Source organism: Ursus maritimus, unplaced genomic scaffold, assembly GCF_017311325.1.
Source record: "Ursus maritimus isolate PB19 unplaced genomic scaffold, ASM1731132v1 scaffold_2, whole genome shotgun sequence".
NCBI classification, from domain to species: domain Eukaryota; kingdom Metazoa; phylum Chordata; class Mammalia; order Carnivora; family Ursidae; genus Ursus; species Ursus maritimus.
Window position 1 is genome coordinate 43,723,190 of NW_024424452.1, and position 22,490 is coordinate 43,745,679.

At 52.3% G+C, this 22,490-nt stretch overlaps 1 protein-coding gene across 1 annotated transcript; it reads left to right on the top strand.

Moving 5' to 3' along the window:
- The first annotated feature begins 634 nt into the window (after positions 1-634).
- DUSP23 (dual specificity phosphatase 23) lies at positions 635-2,176 on the top strand. The gene is made up of 3 exons (XM_040634578.1): positions 635-654; positions 714-1,012; positions 1,755-2,176. The coding sequence occupies exons 2-3, from the start codon at positions 746-748 to the stop codon at positions 1,938-1,940; spliced, it is 453 nt and encodes a 150-aa protein (XP_040490512.1). The 5' UTR covers positions 635-654; positions 714-745; the 3' UTR covers positions 1,941-2,176.
- The last annotated feature ends 20,314 nt before the right edge of the window (positions 2,177-22,490 follow it).

The following is a 22,490-nucleotide window of genomic DNA, read 5'->3' on the forward strand; positions in this document are numbered from 1 at the left end:
TGGACTATAATTACTACCCTGGGTAGGACTTCAGGGCAGCAGATGGCTGCCCAGTATTTTTGAATAATCCCATCAGTGGAAAATAGAATAGTCCTTTGGCACAGCGGCGATCGCCCCTACGGGACAAGTTCCCCAAGTCACTGATAAGGACCAGTCAGTTACCGTAGAGGAGGTTCCTCCCCCGAGGCGGAACCCTTGGGAGTCCACGGTGAGGAAAGTCAGACCCCAGGAGGCCAGGCCCTGGGACAGCAGAGGCAGTGGACACTGGTGTAATAACCGCCACCGGCCGCCAGGGAGCAGCAGAGCCCGACCCCGGGTTGCCTCGTCAGCACCGGGCAATTCATCCTTCCCTCTGGATTTGCCCCCCGGCTGTTTGGGTACCTCCACCAATCCCCGTGCGCACCGCTGGGGTAATCCCGCCCAGTACTGACGATTTAACCAATCAACGAGTGCGCTGCCCCGGACCGGGGCCGGATACCTGCGCCCGTCTTGTCACTCAGAGCCCCGGGATTCGGTGCTCCAGCCCCGCCCCTGAGGCGGCTCAGCCAATCCCCGCGGCGGAGCGGGGCGTCGCCGGGCGGGGCGCGGAGCCCACGTGGTCCCAGGGCGGGGGCGCGGGTAGGTGGCGCCGGGCCCGGACGCGCGGGGGACGAGGGGGCGGTGCGGGGCACGAGGGGGCGGTGCGGGGCACGAGGGGCGGTGCGGGGCACGAGGGGGCGGTGCGGTGGCGTGTTCTGCAGCGGCCATGGGCGTGCAGCCCCCCAACTTCTCGTGGGTGCTCCCGGGCCGGCTGGCGGGGCTGGCGCTGCCGAGGCTCCCCGCGCACTACCAGTTCCTGCTGGACCAGGGCGTGCGGCACCTGGTGTCCCTGACGGAGCGCGGGCCCCCGCACAGCGACAGCTGCCCCGGCCTCACGCTGCACCGGCTGCGCATCCCGGACTTCTGCCCTCCGGGCCCCGAGCAGATCGACCGCTTCGTGCGGATCGTGGACGAGGCCAACGCGCGCGGGGAGGTCAGCGGGCGGGGACGCGGCGGGCGGGGCGGGGCCTGCCGGGGTCAGACAGGACGGGGACAGGGCGGGCCGGGAGGGACCTGGCCGGGCTCCGGGAGCGGAGAGGGCCCCCGCGGGGACCGGACGTGAAACCGGGAGCCGGGCGGTGGGGGAGGCGGCAGGGAAGCCGCCAGTGTGGCGGGGGGAGAAGGGTGGAAGGCAGAGGCTGTGGAGCGCTCCCCGGAGCCTCGCGCTGTCCAAATACCCTGGGGCCTCATTTCGAAAAGGCAAGTTAGAATCAGGGGAAACTCGTTTTGACAATAGAGCTTAACCGAGTAAGTCAAAAGTATTATCGTTTCAACCTATAATCAATATAAATGCTAAATGACGTGTTTTTATTCTTTTTTGTACCACGTCTTCAAAACCTGGTTGTATTTTACCTCATATCTCAATTTGGACTAGCAGCCTCTCGGGCACTCCGTGGCCTTGTGTGGCCAGTGGCTTCTGCACTGGGAGGCAGGGGTACAGGCCAGGAGCCAACTATATGGGAGGTGATTGGTGGCCTCCAAGCCACCAGGTACACGACAGCCCACCCCTGACTTTGATGTCACTTCTCGAGAGCCCCTGAGAGCCTGAGACACCTTCGAGGTCCTGGGCCTGACCCAGAAGAAGCAGCTGTAGGGAGACTGGGACCAGCCCAAGGGAGGGGCAGGAGGGGCTGGGAGGGCATCAGGCTCCACCCCATCAAGCTCCCTCTTCCCAGGCCGTGGGGGTGCACTGCACCCTAGGCTTTGGCCGCACTGGCACCATGCTGGCCTGCTACCTGGTGAATGAGCGGGGCCTGTCTGCGGGAGATGCCATCGCTGAAATCCGGCGCCTTCGACCTGGCTCCATCGAGACCTATGAGCAGGAGAAAGCCGTCTTCCAGTTCTACCAGCGGACTAAATAAAGAGCCTCAGCACCTGTCTGCGGCCCTGGGCCCTGACCCCCGTGTTCAGGGGCGCCAGAGACACAGACATGCACGGAAAGCGCTAAGCCTTCCCACTCCTGCTGACTCAGGAGACTGAATAGAGCCGTTCCCTAAGGCAGGTCCTGACTGAGGAGACGGCTGCAGCTGCACTGGGGGCGAGGGGGGAAGAGGGGGTCCTTCTGCTGCTCCCCTGAATAAATAACTTCTAAGAACCAGCCCACAGTGCATAGCACCTTGCAGTTTACCAAGCATGCGCACACGTCGACTAATTTGAGCCTCATACGAGCTCCCTGACCTGGGAATGGCGGCAAGGCCGTCCCTGTTTTTTGGGTGAGGTAGGCTCAGGCCCAAGGCCACACTTCTAGAAAGCGGAAGAGTGGGCCAGGCCTTCAGCCTCTTAAAGACGCTGAGACTCTGTGTTCTCTGATGACCTTTGATGTGTCTCCGGGGGAGCTGGTCAACAAAAAGGGCACAAATCCGCAGCAGCCCCACATCTCTGATGCTAAGAGGCCAGAAGAGCCCGATGGACACAACCCCCCAGTCCAGGCCCCCCTGCCCCTCGTGTGTCATCCTCTCAAGACAGAGAAGGCCTGGGTGTTGTGCTCACAGATAACCACCATCTCCAACTCCAAGGGCTGGCCACCCCTCACCAGCCTTGGGCTGTTCAGCTCCCCTGAGCCGCCGCCCCTTAGTGCTGCTGACAGCCTCAGGCCGAGGGAGGCCGGACCTGAGCCAGCCTGGTGCTCGTACGGAGACGATATTTGATGGGTAAACGAGGACCCTGAGGCCCACAACTCTTGGCCACGTTTCAGCTGTGGCTTCACTCCCCAGCTGGATCCCGTCCTAGCAGCCCCAGCACCGCACTTCAGGCTTTGAGAGGCAGGAGGGATGGGATAGACCAGCCAGACGGACTCTTTTTGCTGTAGCTTCGGTCTGTTCTGTGGCAGGACAGGCTGGACAAGGTAGAAATTCATCGTGAACCTCGGCCCGGGGGCCTGTGTGTACTGGGCTTTGTTAGGTGCGGAGGCTTCCCAGCCCAGTGCGATGATTCACAGCCTCTTGGAGGACGTGGGCGCACACAGGGTCCAACCCCAGACAATGGCGCTATGACAGACGCGCATTCCAGGTGCAGGGGAGACGGAGGAGGCCAGGGTCTCCCTGAGGCCCTCATCCTGTGTAGCCTACGCCAGAGGCAGGTCTGAGGCACCTGCTGCTGACACATCTTTCTCCTTTCCACAGCCGCCCACCCAACGCCACCCCCGTCCAACACTCTCACAGCGTACCAGATCAGCCAGAGTCTCACCATTTGTCTCCAGGAGGGGGACAGGCCGTAAGACGCCTTCCCCTTGCCTCTGAGGGGTGTCAGAACTGAGGACTCAGTTCTCCATCCTATTCCCTTGGTCCCCACCACCCAGCCAGGTGGGGGCATGAGGAGCCCCCAATGCCAGGCACATGGGCTGCCACAGAGACTGGGAAGCAGCACAGAGACAGGAGGGAGGCACTGAAGCCCCCCACCCCTTCCACCCTGCCCACCCAACCTGTGCTCCCCGGAAGCATCCCAGACTGTTAGCTGATGCAAACCAGAGCCTTCCAAAGGGGGGTGTGAGTGTGTGTGTGTGTGTGTGTGTGTGTGTGTGTGTGTGTGTGAGCGCGCGCGTGAAGGCAGGAAGCCTGCGGATGGCCCACTTCCTGCAGCCCCTCCCTCCGCCTACCCGGGTAGGAACGAGAGGCAGGGTAGGAAGCGGGGTAGGAACGAGAGGCGAGGCGGGAGGCTTGAAGCTGCACCCCAGAATTCGTCTGCTCTGATCCTGCCCCACCAGGTGGGACCACCAGTGCGCACACTCACCGCCCTCCCTTCCCCCGCGCTCCATCCTCCCCACATCCTCTGCACTGCAGGGGAGGAATCTGCCCTTCCCTTCCTCCCAAGGCTCCTTCAAAGGAGACAGAACATTTTTCTAACCCCATTAGAGCCCTGTGTGCAGCCTCCGTCCCCATAATTTAAGCAGATCTCCGCTGCCTCAAGAGTTCCTCCGGGAAATAAACATATAATTATGTGCTTAAGGAAATCGGTTTTTAAATAAGTAAGAGTTGACTTGAAATGAAAAACTCTGCCCTTACGCTTCATCTACCTTGGGAGGTTAGCCTGAGGCTCCTTCTGGGCTCATTCCCACCCCCAAATGTTTTGTCTGCTCACCACCTTGTCCTCTGTACGCAGCCACCAACGAGGGGTTACAGGCTAGCTGTGACCCTCCCCATTCTACCTTCACTGAGGTGACAGGTGTGACCAACGAGCCACCTCCCCCGACACAGAACCTTCACACTGGCTCCCACCGGGGTCTGTCAGCCTCAGCACTGCTGGCATCTGGGGCTGGGGGCTTCTTTGTGGGGGGCTCTCCTGTGTCCTGTATGGTGTTTAGCAACGTCCCTGACCTCTGCTCGCTAGATGCCAGTAGCAGCCCCCCCCCAAGAAATGTGACAGCAAGAATGTCCCCAGACATCACCGGATGTCCTCCAGGAGGACAAAATTGGTCCCAGTTGAGAACGCCTGCATCAGAGCAATGAGACCAGATGCAGCCATAAGCTTTCCTTTCCTCTGGGCACGTGCCTGGGAATCCCTCCCGTGGGTGCACACGTCTTGAGAGGGGAGAAAGGACCAAACACCATTAAACACTCTTACCTTCTCAAGCACTGCCCGGTACCCAGCTCCAGCCCCTCCCCTCTAACCGGGTTTTCAAGATGGTGACAGACACCCTTCACTTCCAACATTCAGGAGGGTTTTGTTCTCCATGGGCAGCTGGGGGCACAGCTGCAGTGACAGGGACTCGCACCCCCATGACCTTAAAGTTCCATTCACGTGTATTCTCTGCAGTGTGACCTCAATTCCCTGCTGAGTGGAGGCTGTTCGATGGACATCCCTCCATGTCATTCGGGTTCAGCCATCACCTCCTTGGTTCCTCTCCCAGAGAATTGTTCCGATGCACAAGCAACCGGCATCAGGACAGGAGGGGCACCGGCCACTGTCTGAGACCATCCCTCCCTGGCCCGGTCCCTCCGCCTCCACTTCACCCCGGCCTGCACGCACAGGGTTCTTCTGCTCTGCGGGCCCTAGCTCCCGTGGCCGCCTCCCAGGCCTGCGTCCCCGCACACAGCCTCCTGCTGCAGAGATCAGCCTGCGTCCTGCCCACTCCCCACACCTCCCTGGAGCTCGGCTCCCCAGCACCCCTGCAGCCATTCCTAACACGCGGGGACCTGTCCCATGGGACGGCTCATCACCCCTCCTTCCCAGGTGAAGGAAGCCCACTCCTCGTGCACAGCACCCCCACCTGCCCCCCAAGACCCCCTGGGTCTTCCCAGGGAACTGATGAGCACATCACGGGGCCGGATTTGATCCAAATCATAAACTGTTTCCCAGAATGAACTGCACTCATTGGCCAAGCCTCAAACCTTCTGCCGACTGTGTCGCCGTTCTTTCCAAGAAGGAAACTAATTCAGTCTCACGGGATCGCGTTGTCACAAAACAATACCAGTCACCACTAATGCGTCTCACGCTTGGCCGTGACTGTACTAGTTTGCTTACACGGCTGCCGTCGTCATATTTAGGACGCATCTCCCATATAGCAGGTGTTTTTACGTACATCGCATTGTGTCATTTGATCCTTACGGCCACTCTGCAGATCAGGTATTTTTCCCTTTTCATAGATACACCGCGGTTCATCGAGCCGGCTGACTTGCCCAGTGCCTCACACTTGCAGGGAAGGAGCTAGGATCACATCCATACGTCCCGCCTGCCGGGACCTCCCCTGCCTCCAGCGACACGGGGCGGTCTGTCTTCAAGGAGCTTGGTGTCGAGGGCCGTCTTACCAACTCAGCCTCCGACATCCCCTCTCTCCATCCTCCTACGAGGCCAGACAATAAACAACCGACTGAAAACACATCTGAGCTGCGGGCGGTGCTTTAGAACGCAGCCCAAGCATGTAAGTCGAGAACAGTGAGGCTGCTTGATGAGGTCACTGTCCCGTCCACCACTACACACCTCAGAGCAGGCCTTGTCCTCACCCAGCACGACAATCTTGAGGTCCACGTGAATGGCACTGAGCCCTTGCAAATGTCTTTTTGTGTCTGATGATTTATTAAAAACTCTATTATCCTTTCTGTTTTTGTTGTTGTTATTCGAGCCCTTAATGCACGCCAGGCTCTATGCCAAATACTTGATAGACATTATCTCACTGAATCCTCAAAACAACCCTAAAACAAGGCCTCGCTATACTGCCCAGGACACGTATGAGTAAACTGAGACCCGGAGGGTTTGAACAGCACACTGAGTCACACAGCTAGAACAGGATTCAAACCTGGGTTTATCTAACTATAAACTGCTTGTCTCTTGGGAGCAGAGAGGAGACTTCGCTGTCATTAGAAAGTACACAGCAGCATCTGTGCCCCCAGAAGCGAGGCACTGAGACTCACAGGCCGTCCCCGGGATCTGGGATCACCGCTCCCCACCCCTGCCAGACTTGGACAGTGCCTCTCTGACCTGGGAGTGCTGACCTGCCAGGCCGGCCACCATCCCAACAGGCTTCCGCCTCAAGCCTCCCGCACCATCAAAACTATCGTCCCCTATCGATTGAGAAATGAGTTATATGAGCACTTCTTCCATTACTTTTAAATTTTCCCCCGGCTATTATGGATTCAAGGCGGACTCTTGAGAAGACAGCATGCTTGTCCAAGCAAGCAGAAATTTGAGAGACACTTGGTGCACGTCCACGCCTGAAGTTGATGACTTATTTGCAACCTTGATAACTGAACCCTTCATGCCAATAAATTCCTTAAATTGCTTCAACCACTCTCTCACCCTATTTTTCCCTTGACTTATTCTGTCACCATGGTTATGTGATCATGAAACAAATTGGTGATGTCACCTCTGAGATTTCAATATGTGGGATTCAGTAAGGCAAACAGTTCTGGGATTCTCCCCCTACCTTTCAACTCAAAACAGCCCTGTCTCTTCCTTACCTGTATCTATGCTCCGGACCCAAGGTGGGACATACAGAGAGTACTCGGCGTGGCTGTCCCACGGCTGGGTGGCACTCCTCACCTCCTGCAGCGGGTTCTACATGCCGTTGGGCTCCCCAAGCCCACTCCAAGCAAATTCACCAATTTGCATGATGCATGTTTTCTGTAGACACCTTTGTGAGGTCGAGTTGGGGCTGGGTGCAGCCTCAGGCCATAGAATAGAAGTACGTAAAGTAACCACACTGGGATCAAGCCCGCAGGGAGAACTACGCCATTTTTGACCATGACCTGTGAGGCCCCAAGGAATCCAGTCCCTTCCTCCATCTCCTTCCTTCCTCCCCCATAGCCCTTGTTCTCCCTGCTCTACCCGTGTTGGGGTCCCAAGACCACCCTCGCTAGAAGGACTCACAGAAGAGCTGTCATACTCTCCATGATGGCTCATTGTGGTGAGAGGACACAATGACAATCAGCAAAGGGGAAGGGCGCATGGGGCAGAGTCCAGGCGAAGCCGGCACGGGCTTCCAGGGGCATCACATGGACACACAATGCTCCCAGCGATTGTGGAAACAGATAAATACTGCCGGAGGGTGCAGTTCCTCCAAGCCTGGGTACCCCGGGTTGTTGTTGGGTGGGTCCCATGGGCACCCACCCTTTCCAGACTGACCTTAGCTGCTCAGGCTCCAGCCCCAGAGGTCAGCCTTGACACCGCATGGCCCCAAGGAGCCTGGCGTGTACACAGCCACACTGTGAGCACAGACCGTCTGCCTGGCCCCAGCTCTCAGGTCCACGGAGACCCTCTTATCAGGCAGGATGTCCAAGAGCTCAGGGATCGCCTCGCAGGAGCTGGTCAAGGGGCAGGCCTGATGACCGCGGGCACGTGTGAGGTTTGGACCAGCCCGCCTGCTGAGCTGACCCGGTCCTGCCCACGCATCCCGTGCTCTCCACATGACAGTTGGGGCAGACTGCTGGAAGGATTTGTCCCCAACTCTGCCCACCTCCCAACTCCCACCCCCCACTGGCCTCAGTTTAACACCATCTCCCGGGGAAAGGTTTCCAACCGCCCCCACATAGACTCACACATATTCCCAAAGCATCTGTCCTTCTACCTCGCAGGCCCTGGCCCACCTATGATTCATCTCATCGTTTAATGTCTCTCTTTCCTACCAGAGTCTAAAGACCAGCACGATGCCTGACACATGGCGCTAGATAAACACGTGACAAGGGGCCAACTGTCTGCCCAGAGACAAAGGACTGGGCAGGATAAATCTAGGGGATGCCCCAGCTAGTGGGGGATACGGGGCACGTGCCCGCCCCCAGGTGTGCCGCCGCGAAGCAGTGCACACATCTCATGAGCAGCACTGGCCGGACTGAAGAGCTAAGAGGAGGATGTCTGGTCAGATTCAGGAAGCTGAGGGCGCAGTCGGAGAGCCTAAGGGATTATACAAAAGATGGGTGTTATTAAAACCACTGGGGTCTGTGTCAGGTGCAGGGTCCACGTGGGGAGGCTTAGAGAGGCGGGCAAGGCGAGTGGGTGGCCACGCAGGGTGGGCGGGGGGATGCTGGGAGTCCGCTGGCATAGAGGGCTCCCTCCCAGGGGGGCAGCAGAAAACACAGGGCTGCATTCAGATGGTGGAGGGGCCCCAGAAACTCGTGCCGGAGGGTCAGGATTGTAGCTGGTCCCCAACGGGGAGGCGCCTGTGAGCAGAGGACACCTGCTAGGCTCCATTTTTCTTAAGCTCCAGCCTGACAGAAAGGCCCCATTGCTGAGCGGCAGGGTGGCGCTTTATGATTTAACACTGCCAGAGAGAGACAAGGTCTCACCGCTGCTGATTTTTAAGACTTTTCAGAAGATACGAGTTAAGTAAGAACCTGCTTTCCCTGCTCGCTGAAAGTTAATGACTTTAATGCTTTGCCAAAGAAAGTAAAGGGGTTGTTAAGTCAGAGTGCTCGCCCTCTGGGCTTGCGGGTTATGATTTTTTAATGCTTTTCAAATGGGAAAGGATCTCAAGCGAGTGTCATCCCTCTGTGCTAGAAATGTCTCTTTCAGATGGCAGCTGGCACCGGCCCCCACACTCCCACCACCCTGGCTCACTCCCCGCACCGCATTTTAAGTCTTGGGCTGTTGCCTTATCCCAGCTGACCCGATTCAAAGGTCCGCAGGGGTGATGGCTCGACGCTGCCCTCAGTCCTGTGCCCTGGTATTTGTCCCTATGGTCCCAAGGCCAAGGGTGCCCTGGGAGCCCAAACTTTCTACGTTAATTGTACTTCCTGCTCCCACCCCACCCTCCCATTATGTCTGTCCCCTGACCTTCAAACTTGTCTTCTTTTGGCCCATTGGTGGTCAGTGTGTCAAGTACAGAGGAGCCAAGCAGACGGGACGGTATGTCCTCCTACAGGTGCAGGGTATGGGGTGTGCCAAGGAGGAGCAGTGCGGGGACTCCAAAGGCTGATCCCGCCCCGGGAACTCGCAGGTCCTCAGAGGAATCAAGGCAGCTGTGGACACCAGAGCACCCCGAGCTGGCCCTCCCCAGCTGGAGACCTAGGGAATAACAGACCAGCCTGAGCACCCAGGGAGCCTTCTCCTGCCCCTCACAGGAGCCTGAAGAGCTCAAGATGGAACTAGGCAGGGACGGTGACCGTGGGCGGCCTCCCCACTTTGCTCATTAGTCCTGCAGGGCCTGTATCTGGCCTGGCACGGGTGCTCAAAACCCTCCAGGAAGGGAAGGAGGCTGGGAATGCACGGAGAGCTCTCGGCCCGTGCAGGTGTCAGGCTGCACCCTTGAGAGCTTAAGGGTGACCTCCAACCTGCCCCTGTCCACTTCTGCTCATCTGATACCCCAGAAGCCACAAAGGAAGTCATGGAGGGCAGTCAGAAAGGAATCAGGGAAATGCAAAGTAAAACAGCAGTCAGTAAGATATGATTTTATACACATCGGGTTGGACATACACCAAGTCTCAAAACACCAAAGTTGGCAAGGCTGGGGAAAGGGAGCTCTCAGGTTGCTGGATGATACGTAAATAGGTACAATAGCTTTGGAGAGTGACGGGATCAGCTCACCGGAAAGTTCCAGTCACTCCGTGTCTAAATGTACATTCTGGACAAATTCTGCCTGTGAGCAGCCTGGAACCCTGTATGAGGCTGTTCATTTACTAAACTCAATACAATGGATTGAACACCTACTATGTGCCAGGCACACTTCTAAGAGCTCAAAACTGACCATGCACGAAACACAAAAATCTTTCCCCTGTGGAGTGATTAAATGGCCAAAATCTGAAAACAATTTTAAAATATATTGTTAGGAGAATGAACGAAAGCTGAGCTGGATACACAGATGTTGACATAGCTAAATCTCAGAAACAGCGCTGGGCACTTTAGAAAGAAACTCTCAGAGTATGCGGTACGGAACCCTTCGTGTGAATTAAAACAAACACTGTTGCAAATTGCTTACGGATACATACATAGTTTATAAAATTAATGCTTCTGCTACCCACCAAACTCAAACTCAGGGGCCTGCTGGAGGGTCGGGGGTGGGGGAGAGTTAGTGAAGGAATAGGGAGAACTTCAACCAAACTCTGGAACGTTTTATTTCCTCAAAAGAAAAATCTGAAGCAAATACATACGTTAAAATGCTAGCATCGTACGTTCTGCACGTTAAGCACATCCGTGTTCGTTTTTGCATCCTGGGTCCTTTTCAGTCTGAGCTCAGGGCGGGGAAGTTGTTTGTATTGCTTTCACTTTAGAAAACAGTTGGTTGAGAGAAGGATTGAGGTCACAGCCCCCAGCGACCCAGGGCTGGAGCCCACCGGTGCAGTGTCTCTGGGGTCCCGCCCGCCAGGGCCTCCGGCAGGTGCAGGCGCGGCCCGGGTCACGGCGAGCGGCGGGGGGCCCCCTGGCGGCGAGACCGAGCGCGGCAGCCCCGACGGCGCCCAGTCCGCCGCAGGTGCAACGGAGGAGAGCGCCTGGCGCCTGCCCGCTGGCAAGGTTGGAGAGGCGCGAACGCTCTTCTTCCGAAATGCTGCTTTTAAGGGTCTACCCTGGAGAAACAAATACGTGCCAAAGGAGACGTGTACAAATGTTCTTTGCAGGGGCATTTAGAATGGCCAAAAATCGAAAATGGCACCATTATCCATCATGAGGAGAATCGATAGCTAGACGCACGTATCCGATGAAAGCCTGGAGGCGGAGAGAGTGACAGCTACAGCCACGTGTCAGCACGGACCCATCGCCCAAGCCATGCCCCATCCTCCCGCAATAAAACACCATTTACGTAAACTATAAACATGCCCCAAATAACTATAGTTGAGGGACACACACCTGTCGTGAAAAGTGTAGAAACAGTCATGGCCACGACTGTACCAAGTTCAGGGGTTACTTCTGGAAGGGAGACAGGAGGGTAGAGAGGGGGCGGGGTTTTAGCTGATTCCATACTACTTTCTTTAAGAAAACAAAAATCTAAAGCAAATGTGACATTTGGGAATTAAATAGAGCTGGGGGGTGGGTACAGGTGTTTGTGTTACCCACTTTGATTTCCAGAATGTTTCATACCATTACACACACGGGCAGAGCCCAGAGGCGGTCGAAAGAGCCGTGGGGGCCCAGAGGAGGGAGGAGCTGTGGTTGCTAGCAGAACCAGCACAGAGGGAGAAGGCGGTGGCCTCCCATAAGGCTGGAGAGGGAGACAGGGCCCAGCCTGCCCTGCATGATACAAAGGGACATGTTTTATTCTCTGGTGATGGAGAGACAGTGGGAGTTTAAAGCAGAGGAGTATTTGCATTGGGTCTGTTTAAATTCTGAGTAGGTCACTTCTTTCTTCCGTGTGGGAAATGCATAGGAGACAAGACCAGGGGCTGGGAAAAGAAGAGAGGAGGCTCTCCCAGCAGCATAGCCAAAAGCTGTGGGGGCTCCCCGGAGGTGGTGATGGCGAAGACGGGGAGAGCGAGGGGGATCTGAGGCACACTTTGGATTTGGAGAGGAGCCAATAGAACTGGGGGAGAGATCCTGGTGAGGGTGACTCTGGGGTTTCTGATGGAGTCACTGTTGGCAGAAGCAGAGGGCAGTGCGGGTGCTGGAATGAGCCTTCTGGGTATGCGTTCTTCCCCAGTGAAGAGGAGACAGTGCAGGGTTTGATTTGGGGTGTTCGAGAGTGACCCAAGGGGAAGAAGAGAGCCTACCTGTAGATTCCAGTCTGAAGTCCACAGGAGAGGTCGGTCAGGTCAGGAGATAGGAATTTGGGGCCACCACACGTGGTTTAAAGCCCCAGGACTAGGGCACAGTGGGCAGTGGACAGAAGGGAAGGGGAGGGTGGGGAGGACGCCCAGGACTGAACTCGGAGGACCCGTCCCCCACCATGTGGTGTCCAGAAGAGGAGGATCCAGCCAACTGACCGAGAAGGAGCTGCCTGGGAGGCGGGAGAAAGTCAGGAGGGGGCAGGATGGACGCCAGGGAAGAAAAGGGACGCCGTTGGGAGGGAGGCGGGGTTCGGCCATTGAAAATGCTGCCCTGTGGCCTGCTCATCAGGGGGCGGGTTGGAGCGGACACCGCGGAGTCATTGTGATGCTGACCGAGCGGTTCAGGGGTGTGGCGGTCACAGCCAGACCTTCCACGACAAGAGGGGTTGTGATCGCAGCAGAGGAGATGTGGATGCAGGTGACCCTGCAGAAACCAGGCAGCAGAGGGAGGAGAAAGGTGGGGTGGGAACTGGAAGGAGCGAGCGAGGCCAAGCGAGAGGTCTGTCTTGTTGGGGATGACGTCTGCGCCTCCATGTGCAGACGAGGACAGGACCCAGAGGGGGATTGGTGGGGGGACGAGAGGGGAAGGAAGGCAGGGAAGAGCGCTTTGGGAGGAGGGAGCAGAGCAAAACCTAAGCCCCAGGACAGATGCAGCTGAGCCAGGGTTCCTGTCTGACTGCAAATGCCACGCTTTTGCCCAAATGTCTCATTGCCTCTTCTTAGTTTGTTCCTGCTCCCAGGCATCCAGCTCCTGGGCCCAGCATGCGAAATCCTTTACAGCCACCTCCTCTAAACACACGTCTCACAGGCTTTCCGCTTCCATCTGGGCTCCATGTCTACCCAGGGAACTGGAGGAGAAAATGAGCAAACTGCAGAAAATGAAATCTGACCTATTTTATGCATTCTGTATAAATGCATGAAATAGATTATGTTTGACAGTGGTAAACAGAGAACCCAAAAAAATCCAATTTATCACTTTAATTATATATGCTTTTCTTCCTCGATCTCCAGGGAAGAATGCGCCTCCATCCACTTCCAGCCCCTTCTGCAGAGCTGTTTCCGACTTTCTGAGCCTACTTTTGGTGACCCCGGGCTTCTGGCCAAGGCTGCCCTATCTGGAGCTGAGCAATGTGTAGCGTGCTGCCCAGGATGATGCACGCGGGGAGGAATACGATGGGCGTGCAGACGTGAAAAGCAAGGACATGGTGATGGGGGTTGGCTCGTGATTCTAAGGAGCAGCACAGAGGAAGTAGCAGGCCCGCCAGGAAGGAAGAAAGGTACTGAGTTATGTGGATGCTAGGCTGACTCAGAGTCAACCGAGCACCTTTAGTTCAGGAAATATCACCTACAATCCGCCGATCTAGGAAGAGGAGAACGAGAGGGTGGGAGGGACTGAAGGAGGCCACATGAGACCCCAGTTTAGCACCCCTCCCACCGCTCCCATGCAGGAGCAGGGCCAACACTTTCCATCAGTCTCCACCCCACACCCACGCTCTGTGCCAGGCACCAAAGTTACAGCAAAGAACAAGACAAACGTGGCCCGTGCCCTCAGCAAGCCGGCAGTCCCGGGGGGATGCACACGGGAGGAGATTGGTGCCGAGGGATGGATGGACAGATGGCCGTGCTACCTGCGGCCATGGGAAGCGTGTGCACCTGACCCAGCCTGGGTGGGGCACAGTGGTCAGGTATGTTTTATAAACTGAAATCTGGGGCACGACCAGGCTTTCGCCAGACTGGCAGTGGGGGCGGGCAGTGGGGCAATGACACACCACAGAAATACAAAGCCTGTGTGTGTGCACACACACATACACGATAGCTGTCATTCAAAAGGGTCATATTCAGGGGAACATTTTTGCTGAGCTCATTTGCGCTTTGGGGCAAATGAGAGGCATGAGACCAGGTTTCAGACTTGCACAGCAGGGTGGCGAGTCGGCTGTGGACCAACACGGGCAACATCAGAAAGGGACCAGGATGGGAGGCAGAGGCTGGGTCCAGTCTTGACACACTGAGTTTAAGGAGCCTCCGAGACCCCATGCATATGATCCCCTTACCCAGTGTTCTGTTTACATAGAACTTTCTCTATGTGCCCCAAAGCCAAACGGATTGGGAAGCACGCTGGGTATTCCTGAATCCTTGGATTCTAGGTGAGACTCCCCAGCATAAAGGCGCTTGGTTGACTCTGAGTTAGTCTAGCATCCAAATAACCCAGCACCTTATTCCTTCCTTCGTGGCAGGGGGAGGTGGTCAGTTTCTTGGGGGGCCACTTCATCCGCGCTGTTCCTTTGCATCACAAGCCCACCCCCCTCCCTGTCCTTACTTTTCCCGTCATGCACACACATTACGTTCTACCCCCCAGGTAAACTGTTTCACACCCCAAACACGGGGTTGCAGCCTGCCTTGGAAAGACACACCTGGGGCTGTTGCCTTAGAGGCCATCATTCACATCTCATCACAGATGAGAACAGTTAGTGAGAGTGCAGAGCACAAAGAGAAAAGGGCCTGGGGCCAGGGTCCGTAGAACTCATTCAGAGCTGCCAGAGCAGGGAGGCTGAGAGAGCGGGAAAGAGTGGCCAGAGAGTGGGGACGAAAACCAGGAGAGGCGGAGAGGCGTCCCCGTGCCCCGGTGTCCAGTGTTTGAGGAAGGACGGGGTAGTCCATGGTAACAACGGAGTAACAAACAGGAGAACAAACACCTGTGCGCCGGAGATGCTGAGACAGGAAAATCAGTATGGCTCTGGAAGGACGCGGCTCCTACGAAGACCGAGAGGTGGGGCTCCCATTCAGGTTGGTGGGGGGAGGGGGCGCGGGTGTAGACACTGCTGTGTGTGCAACGCTGTAATCCTCTCCATGACACTAGAAGTCAGAGGTTGTCATTCCCTGGTTACAGGCTGCACACCTGAGTTCAGTGAGATTAGGCCACGGCCCCGGGGCCTCCGCTTAGTAAAGCAGCAGATTAGAACCCAGAATTTTCCGACTCCACAGCTCCTAACAGTTATGCTTTGTGTATCTTGAAGCTCATAGAGTGCGAGGCCTGGAGACACAGGCAGGAATTAGACGTGGCCCTCGCCTTTGAGGAGGTCACAGACTGGAAATCGAGGAAGACAGTAAAACAATCGCCATGCAGTGTGGCAAAATAGAGTAATGGAGGCATTTTTAAAATACTTGAAGAAGCACAAAGATTGTACTGAGTATGAGCCTGTCTCCCCTGGAGGTAGTGGTGGGCATTGAGCAAGGGCTAATCAGCTCCCCAGTGGGGCGGCTGTCCGTATGGCCACAAGGGGTCGCTGCAGACCTAACACACACACACACACACACACACACACACACTCTCTCTCTCTCTCTCTCTCTCTCTCTCTCTCTCTCTCTCTCTCTCTCTCTCCCCCTCCCTCCCTCCCTCCCTCTCTCCCCCCTCTCTCCCCCCTCTCTCTCCCCTCTCCCCCCCTGGCCCTTCTGGCTCCTTCCAACTGCTTCTAGAAGAAAAGTGGAGAAGGCGGGGAGAGAGAGTGTAGTGATCAGAGGCCTCCCAGGGAGCCCTCCCTCCCACTGCAGGCCAGCCCGGACCTCCATCCTCAGTGTGCCTCCACCTTCACGACTCCCCTCTTTTCAGCGTCCATCCTAAGGGCGAGGCTAGTAGAAGCCGAGGTGGGGGGCAGGCTGCAGGGGCTCCAGGCTTCCTGGCGGGCTCCCTCTCTGCAGCTGACCCCATCAAACACTTCCTATCTTGCCGGGCACGGCCGACATCCAGTGAGACAGCCACTGGCCGCATGTAAGTGCTTACATTTAAATTACGGAAAATTAGGAACAACTAAATTCCAGTTCCGCACTCTCACTGGCCATTTCGAGCGCTGGGTGGCTACGTGGGACTAGCAGCTGCCGACCGGACAGCCCAGAAAACATCTCCACTGCCCGGCAAGCTCTGGTAGCACCACTCACACTTCTATCTCACTGGACCTTCACAGCAACGGGATGATGGACAGGGAATCGTTTATCCGCCTTAGACCCTGAGGTCTCCGCAGGTTCGGGTCCGGAGCCAGGACTGAAGCCCAGACAGGCAGCTCTGGGGTCCACCAGGCTGTCCCCACGCCCAGAGCTGCCCCTCGTCCCAGCTGCTGTGCTCTCCCCTCTACCTCGTGCGAGTGGGACTGATTCCCAGTCCCCCACAGCTGTCCCTCACAGCTGCCCCTGACAGCTGGGGACTCCTGGGATTTATGTACCCCCCCTTTTTTTTAAATTGAAGTGTAGTTGTCATGCGGTATTATATTCATTTCAGCTGTACAACATAGGGAGTCCTCAGTTATATACGTTATGAAGGATAGATCACCAGGATAAATTAGCTACTGTCCGTGGTCACCGTACCAAGTAGTTACATATTATTAACTACATTCCCAATGCTGTACATTGTAACCCCCGTCGTATTTACTTCATAACTTCAAGTTCATACCTTTTAATGTCCTCCCTCTAGTTTGCCCATCCCCCCACCCTCCTCCCCTGGCAGCCACCCGATTGTTCTCTGTATTTATGAGTTTTTTCTGTTTTAAGTCGTTGTTCGTTTGTTTTGGTTTTTAGATTTCAAATGTAAGTGAAATCATACTGTATCTGTCTTTCTCTCTCTGACTTATTTCACTTAGCAGGATACCCTCTGGGTCCATCCATGTTGTCAAAAATGGCAAGATTTCATTCTTTTTATGGCTGAGTAATAGTCCATTGTGTATATATCACATCTTCTTTATCCATTTATCTATCAATGGACACTTAGGCTGCTTCCATAGTTTGGCTTTTGTAAATAATGCTGCAATGGACATAGGGGTACATATATTTTCTCAAATTGATGTGTTCGTATTCTTCAGATAAATACCCAGAAGTGGACTTGCTCGATTGTATGGTATTTCTCTTTTCAATTTTTTGAGGAACCTCCATACTGTTTTCCATATCCACCCTTTTGCCTTCCCACCAACAGTGCATGAAGGTTTCCTTTTCTCCACATTCTTGCCAACATGCGTCTTTTTTTTCGTCTTTTTTTTTTTAAGATTTTATGTATTTATTTGCGAGAGGGACTAAGAGTAAGCGGAGCAGAGCAGGCAAGAGGGAGAAGCAGACTCCCTGCTGAGCAAGGAGCTAGATGTGGGGCTTGATCCCAGGGCCCTGGGATCATGACCTGAGCTGAAGGCAGACGCTTAACCAACTGAGCCACCCAGGTGCCCTGCCAACATGTGTCTTTTTGATAAGGCCCTTCCAACCAGGTGTGAGCTGATATCTCACTGTGGTTCTGATTTGCATTTGCCTGATGCTGAGTGATGTTGAGATCTTTTCCTGTGTCTGTTGGCCATCTGCATGTCTTCTTTGAAGAAACATGTTCAGATCCTCAGCCCATTTTTTAGATTGTTTGTACCTTTTATATATTGAGTTGTATGTGGTTTTTTTTAAAGATTTTATTTATATATTTGAGAGAAAGAGAGAGAGGGCACAAGTAGGAAGAGTAGTAGACAGAAGGAGAGGGAGAAGAGGAGAAGCAGGCTCCCCGCTGAGCAGGGAGCCTGATGCGGGGCTCAATCCCAGGACCCTGGGATCATGACCTGAGCTGAAGGCAGATGCTGCACCGACTGGGCCCCCGAGGCACCCTGAGTTGTATGAGTTATTTACATATGTTGCATATTAACCATTTATCAGTCATCTCATTTGCAAGTGTCATCTCCCAGTAGGTTGCCTTTTCATTTTGTTGAGGGTTTCCTGTTTTGTGCAGAAGCTTTTTAGCTGATGTGGTTCCATTTGTTTGTTTTTGGGTTTTTTCCCTGGCCTGAGGAGACACATTCAAAAATATATCAATAGGGGCTTCTGGGTGGCTCAGATCAATTAAGTATCTGACTCTGGATTTTGGCTCAGGTCACGAGCTCAGGGTCCTGGGATTGAGCCCTGCACTGGGTTCCCAGCTCAGCGAGGGGCCTGCATCTCTCCTTGTTCCTCACCCTCTGCCCCTCTCCTCTCTCTCTCTCTCTCTCTCTCTCTCTGTTTTGATTACTGTAGCTTTGTAGTATCATTTGAAGTCAGTGAGCATAATATCTTCCACTTTGTTCTGCCTCAAGATTGCTTTGGCTACTGGGGGACTTTTGTGATTCTATACAATTTTTCGGATTATTTTTTCTAGTTCTGTGAAAAATGCCATTGGTATTTTGCTAGAGATTGCATTGAATCTGTAGATTGCTTTGGGGAGTATAGACGTTTTAACAATATTAATCCCTCTAATCCACGAGCACGATACACCTTTCCATTTATTTCTGTCTTTTTCAATTTCTTTCATCAATGTCTTATAATCTGCAGTGCAAAGGTCTCCTTGGTTAATTGTATTCCTATGTATTTTATTCTTATTGAAGCAATCGTAAATGGGATTATTTTCTTAATTTCTCTTTCTGATAGTTCATTATTAGTCTTTGGAATGCAACAGATGTGTGTATATTAGTTTTGTATTCTGCAACCTTACGGAGTTCACTTATTCTAACAGTTTTTTGGTGGCGTCGTTAGGGTTTTCTACATATAGTATCATGTCTGCAAATAGTGACAGTTTCACTTCTTTTCTAATTTGGATGCCTTTCATTTCTTCATCTTGGTCTGATAGCTGTTACTAGGACTTCCAATAATATGTTGAGTAAAAACGGTGAACATGGGGGTGTCTGGGTGGCACAGTCAGTTCGGCATCTGACTCTTGGTTTTGGCTCAGGTCACGATCTCAGGGTCATAAGACCCAGCCCTATATCAAGCTCCACACTCAGTGCAGAGTCTACTGAAGACTTTCTCTCCCTCTCTCTGTCTCCCCCTTCCCCACTCTTTCAAATAAATAAATCAATCTTAGGAAAAAATGGTGAGAATGGGCATCCTTGTCTTGTTTCCGATCTTAGAAGAAAGGCTTTCAGCTTTTTACTATTGAGTATGATGCTAGCTGTGGGTTAGTTAGAAGTGGCTTTTATTATTTTGAGGTGTTTTCCCTCTATGCCTCCCTTGTTGAGATTTTTTTTATCATAAAAGGATGTTGAATTTTATCAAATGCTTTTTCTGCATCTATTGAGATGGTAATGATTTTTATCTTCCATTTCGTTACTGTGGCGTATCGTGTTGGTTGATTTGTGTGTCTTGAACCGCCCTTACAGCCCTGGAATAAGTCCCACTTGATCATGGTGTGTGATCCTTTTAATATGTTGTCGAATTGGATTGGCTAATATTTTGTTGAGAATTTTTGTATCAGTATTCATCAGAGATGTTGGCCTATAGTGTGTGTGTGTGTGTGTGTGTGTGTGTGTGTGGTGCCTTTCTCTGATTTTGCTTTCAAGGTAGTGCTGGCCTCATAAAATGAGTTTGGAAGTCTTCCTTCCTCTTCAACTTTTTAGAATAGTTTGAGAAAAATAGGTATTAATTCTCCTGTTAATGTTCAGTAGAATTCATCCGTGAAGCCATCTTGTCCTGAACTTTTATTTGTTGGAAGTTTTTTGATTACTGATTCAATCTCCTTGCTAGTAATCAGTCTGTTCACATTTTCTATTTCTTCTTGATTCAGTCTTGGAAGAATTATAGTTTTCCAGGAATTTATGCATTTCTTCTAGATTGTCCCATTTGTTGGCATGTAATTGTTTGTAGTAGTTTCTTACAATCCTTTGTACTTCTGTGGCGTCAGGTGTAACTTCTCTTTAATTTCTGGTTTTATTTATTTGGCCCCTCTCTCTTTCTTGATGAATCTGGGCAAATATTTAACTACTTCGTTTTCTTTTCAAAGAATCAGCTCTTAGTTTCATTGATCTTTTCTATTTTTCTGTCTCTAATTCATTTATTTCCACTCTGATCTTTATTATTTCCATCCTTCTACTAACTTTGAGCTTTGTTTATTCTTTTTCTAGGTCCTTTGAGTTAAGTTTAGATTGTTTATTTGAGATTTTCCTTATTTCTTAAAGTAGGCCTATATGGCTATGAACTTCCCTCTTAGGACTGCTTTTGCTGCATCCCATATGTTTTGGGATGCTGTGCTTTCATTTTCATTTGTCTCAAGGTAGATTTTTGATTTCCTCTTTGATTTCTTCATTGACCCATTGATTGTTTAGTAACATGTTATTTAGCCTCCACGTTTATGTTTTTTCCAGTTTTCTTCTTGGAATTGATTTCTAGTATCAAAAAAGATTATTGATATGATTTCGATCTTATTAAATTTGTTGAGACTTATTTTGTGGCCTACCATGTGATCCATCCTGGGAAATGTTTCATGTCCACTTGAAAAGAATGTGTATTCTGCTATTTGGGGATGGAATGCTCTCTATGTATCTATTAAGTCTACAAACCCCATCTAGATGAGTATTCTCCCCCTACCATTATCCTCCCCACCTCCTTCTAGCCCTGAATTTTCCTTAGAGTTTTAGTATTATGGGTTTGATTCCTATCCCAACCCATCTCCATCTCGGTTCAAGATCAGCCTGGGTGCTGGAAGATTCCTAACCTATCAGCAGCCCCTAAGGTCACCTTCCTCCCCAAGGGAATGGTATGCAGCCAGCTCAGCTCAGAGAGCCAATTCCACTAACGCCTTTAAAAATGCAGCAACATCTCATTGTTCAGGGGTAGAGTGAGAAGTCAAGAAGAGTTCACACGCCCAAGCAGCCAAAACCTGGTGAAAGCAGCTAGGGTAGAAGCTTCAACTGTTCTGCACGCAAAGCACAATAAGTGCTTGCAAGCTAGACCGTTTGCGGTTGACCCGTCTCTACCTTAGCTGCAGCCTTGCAGAGCTGCTGCCCCACACTCTGGACCTGCAGCTGAGCAAACGCACACACTACTCAAGTCAAGAGATCTGTTGGAAAGAAAACAATAGGGGAAAATGTACAAATGTTAACATCTTAATGTGAGTAGATAAGATATCCACCATGTTCACCTCTCTCCCAATCAACAGAGTCACATCAGACGTGCCTGCCAGTGTCAGATTGTTTTCCCACTTCCAGTGAATCAGGGAATCTAGGGCACAAAAAGTTAGAAAGTTCACACTCTCCATTCCTGTCTTTGGCAATAAGCACACTGACTTCTTCCCAGGCTGTATGGAACTTCTCACCTAAAGACTTTCAGGAAAAACCTTACTGTCAGAAAGTGCTTCCTGGTATTTTACCCTCCATGCTTCAGTTTAAACTCCCATGTTCTGTCCTCAAAGGAGGTGAGGGTGTGTGGCCTCCTTTTCTGTTGAGGGCTTATTAAGTCGTTTCCAGATTCTATCTGTTAAAAGTGATGCTGCTATGAACATTCTTGTATATGTCTTTTGGTGCCAATATAAATGTATTTCTGTTCGGCATGTACCCAGGAGTGAAAATGCTAGGTCAGCAGGTATTTTTATGATTCATTTAGATGTTGTCATGCAGTTTTCCAAAGTGGTTGTACCAATTTACACTCTCACTGGAGGTGTACAAGCGTTCTAGCTGCTTCACATCCTCACCAACACTTGCCTGTCTCTCTTGACAGTTTTAGCCTTTCTCATGGGGGATGTAGTGGTGTTTCATTTAGTTTAAATTTGCACTTCCATAGTGATTTATGAAGTCAAGCTTCTTGTTCATTTGGCACTTGGAGATCTGCTTTTGTAAATTACCTATTCAATTATTTTGCCCATTTTTCCAATGGGTTGTCTGTCTTTTTCTTATTGACTTCTAGAAAGTCTTATATTCTGGATATGGGTCCTTTCTCAGCCATGTGTATGGAAAATATCTTGTCACCCTGTGGCTTGCCTGTTTACTCTCTTACTGGTACGTTTAAAGGAATAGTTTTCAAAATAATAACCTGACAGTCTTAAAACCTCAGATTCAGAAACTCCAGCCCATTCTACTCCCACCTCACCAATCCCTGAGTTCCTCCTGAACTGATGGTCCTATGTACCATTTTCAGGATTGCACTTTTCCACCTCATTGCCTTGTACAGACACATTTCTCCTTGGATAGGGGGGAAACCTGGAGAAATAGAGGTCACTCAGGGTGGGGGATGGATCATCTTAGGGTTTGCAGAACTGTGCTGCCTTCCAAGCTAAATGATGTTGAAATCACAAATTCTGGCAGCTTCTGCATCTTTCCATAGCCTTGTCCCATCTTAGTCTATTAGCATGAGCTTTTCAAAGCCACGGAGAGTGTTCAAAAGTGCTTACCAGTAAATGTCCTGACTCCTTGCATCACGGTGAAGAAAGTTCACTTATATTATACCCCTTCAATCAAAGAGGAAATACTAATTTGAACTTTTAAAGTTCCTTCCCCACTTCCTCTATTTAGTGCATGAAGCAGTAGCACCACCTACATC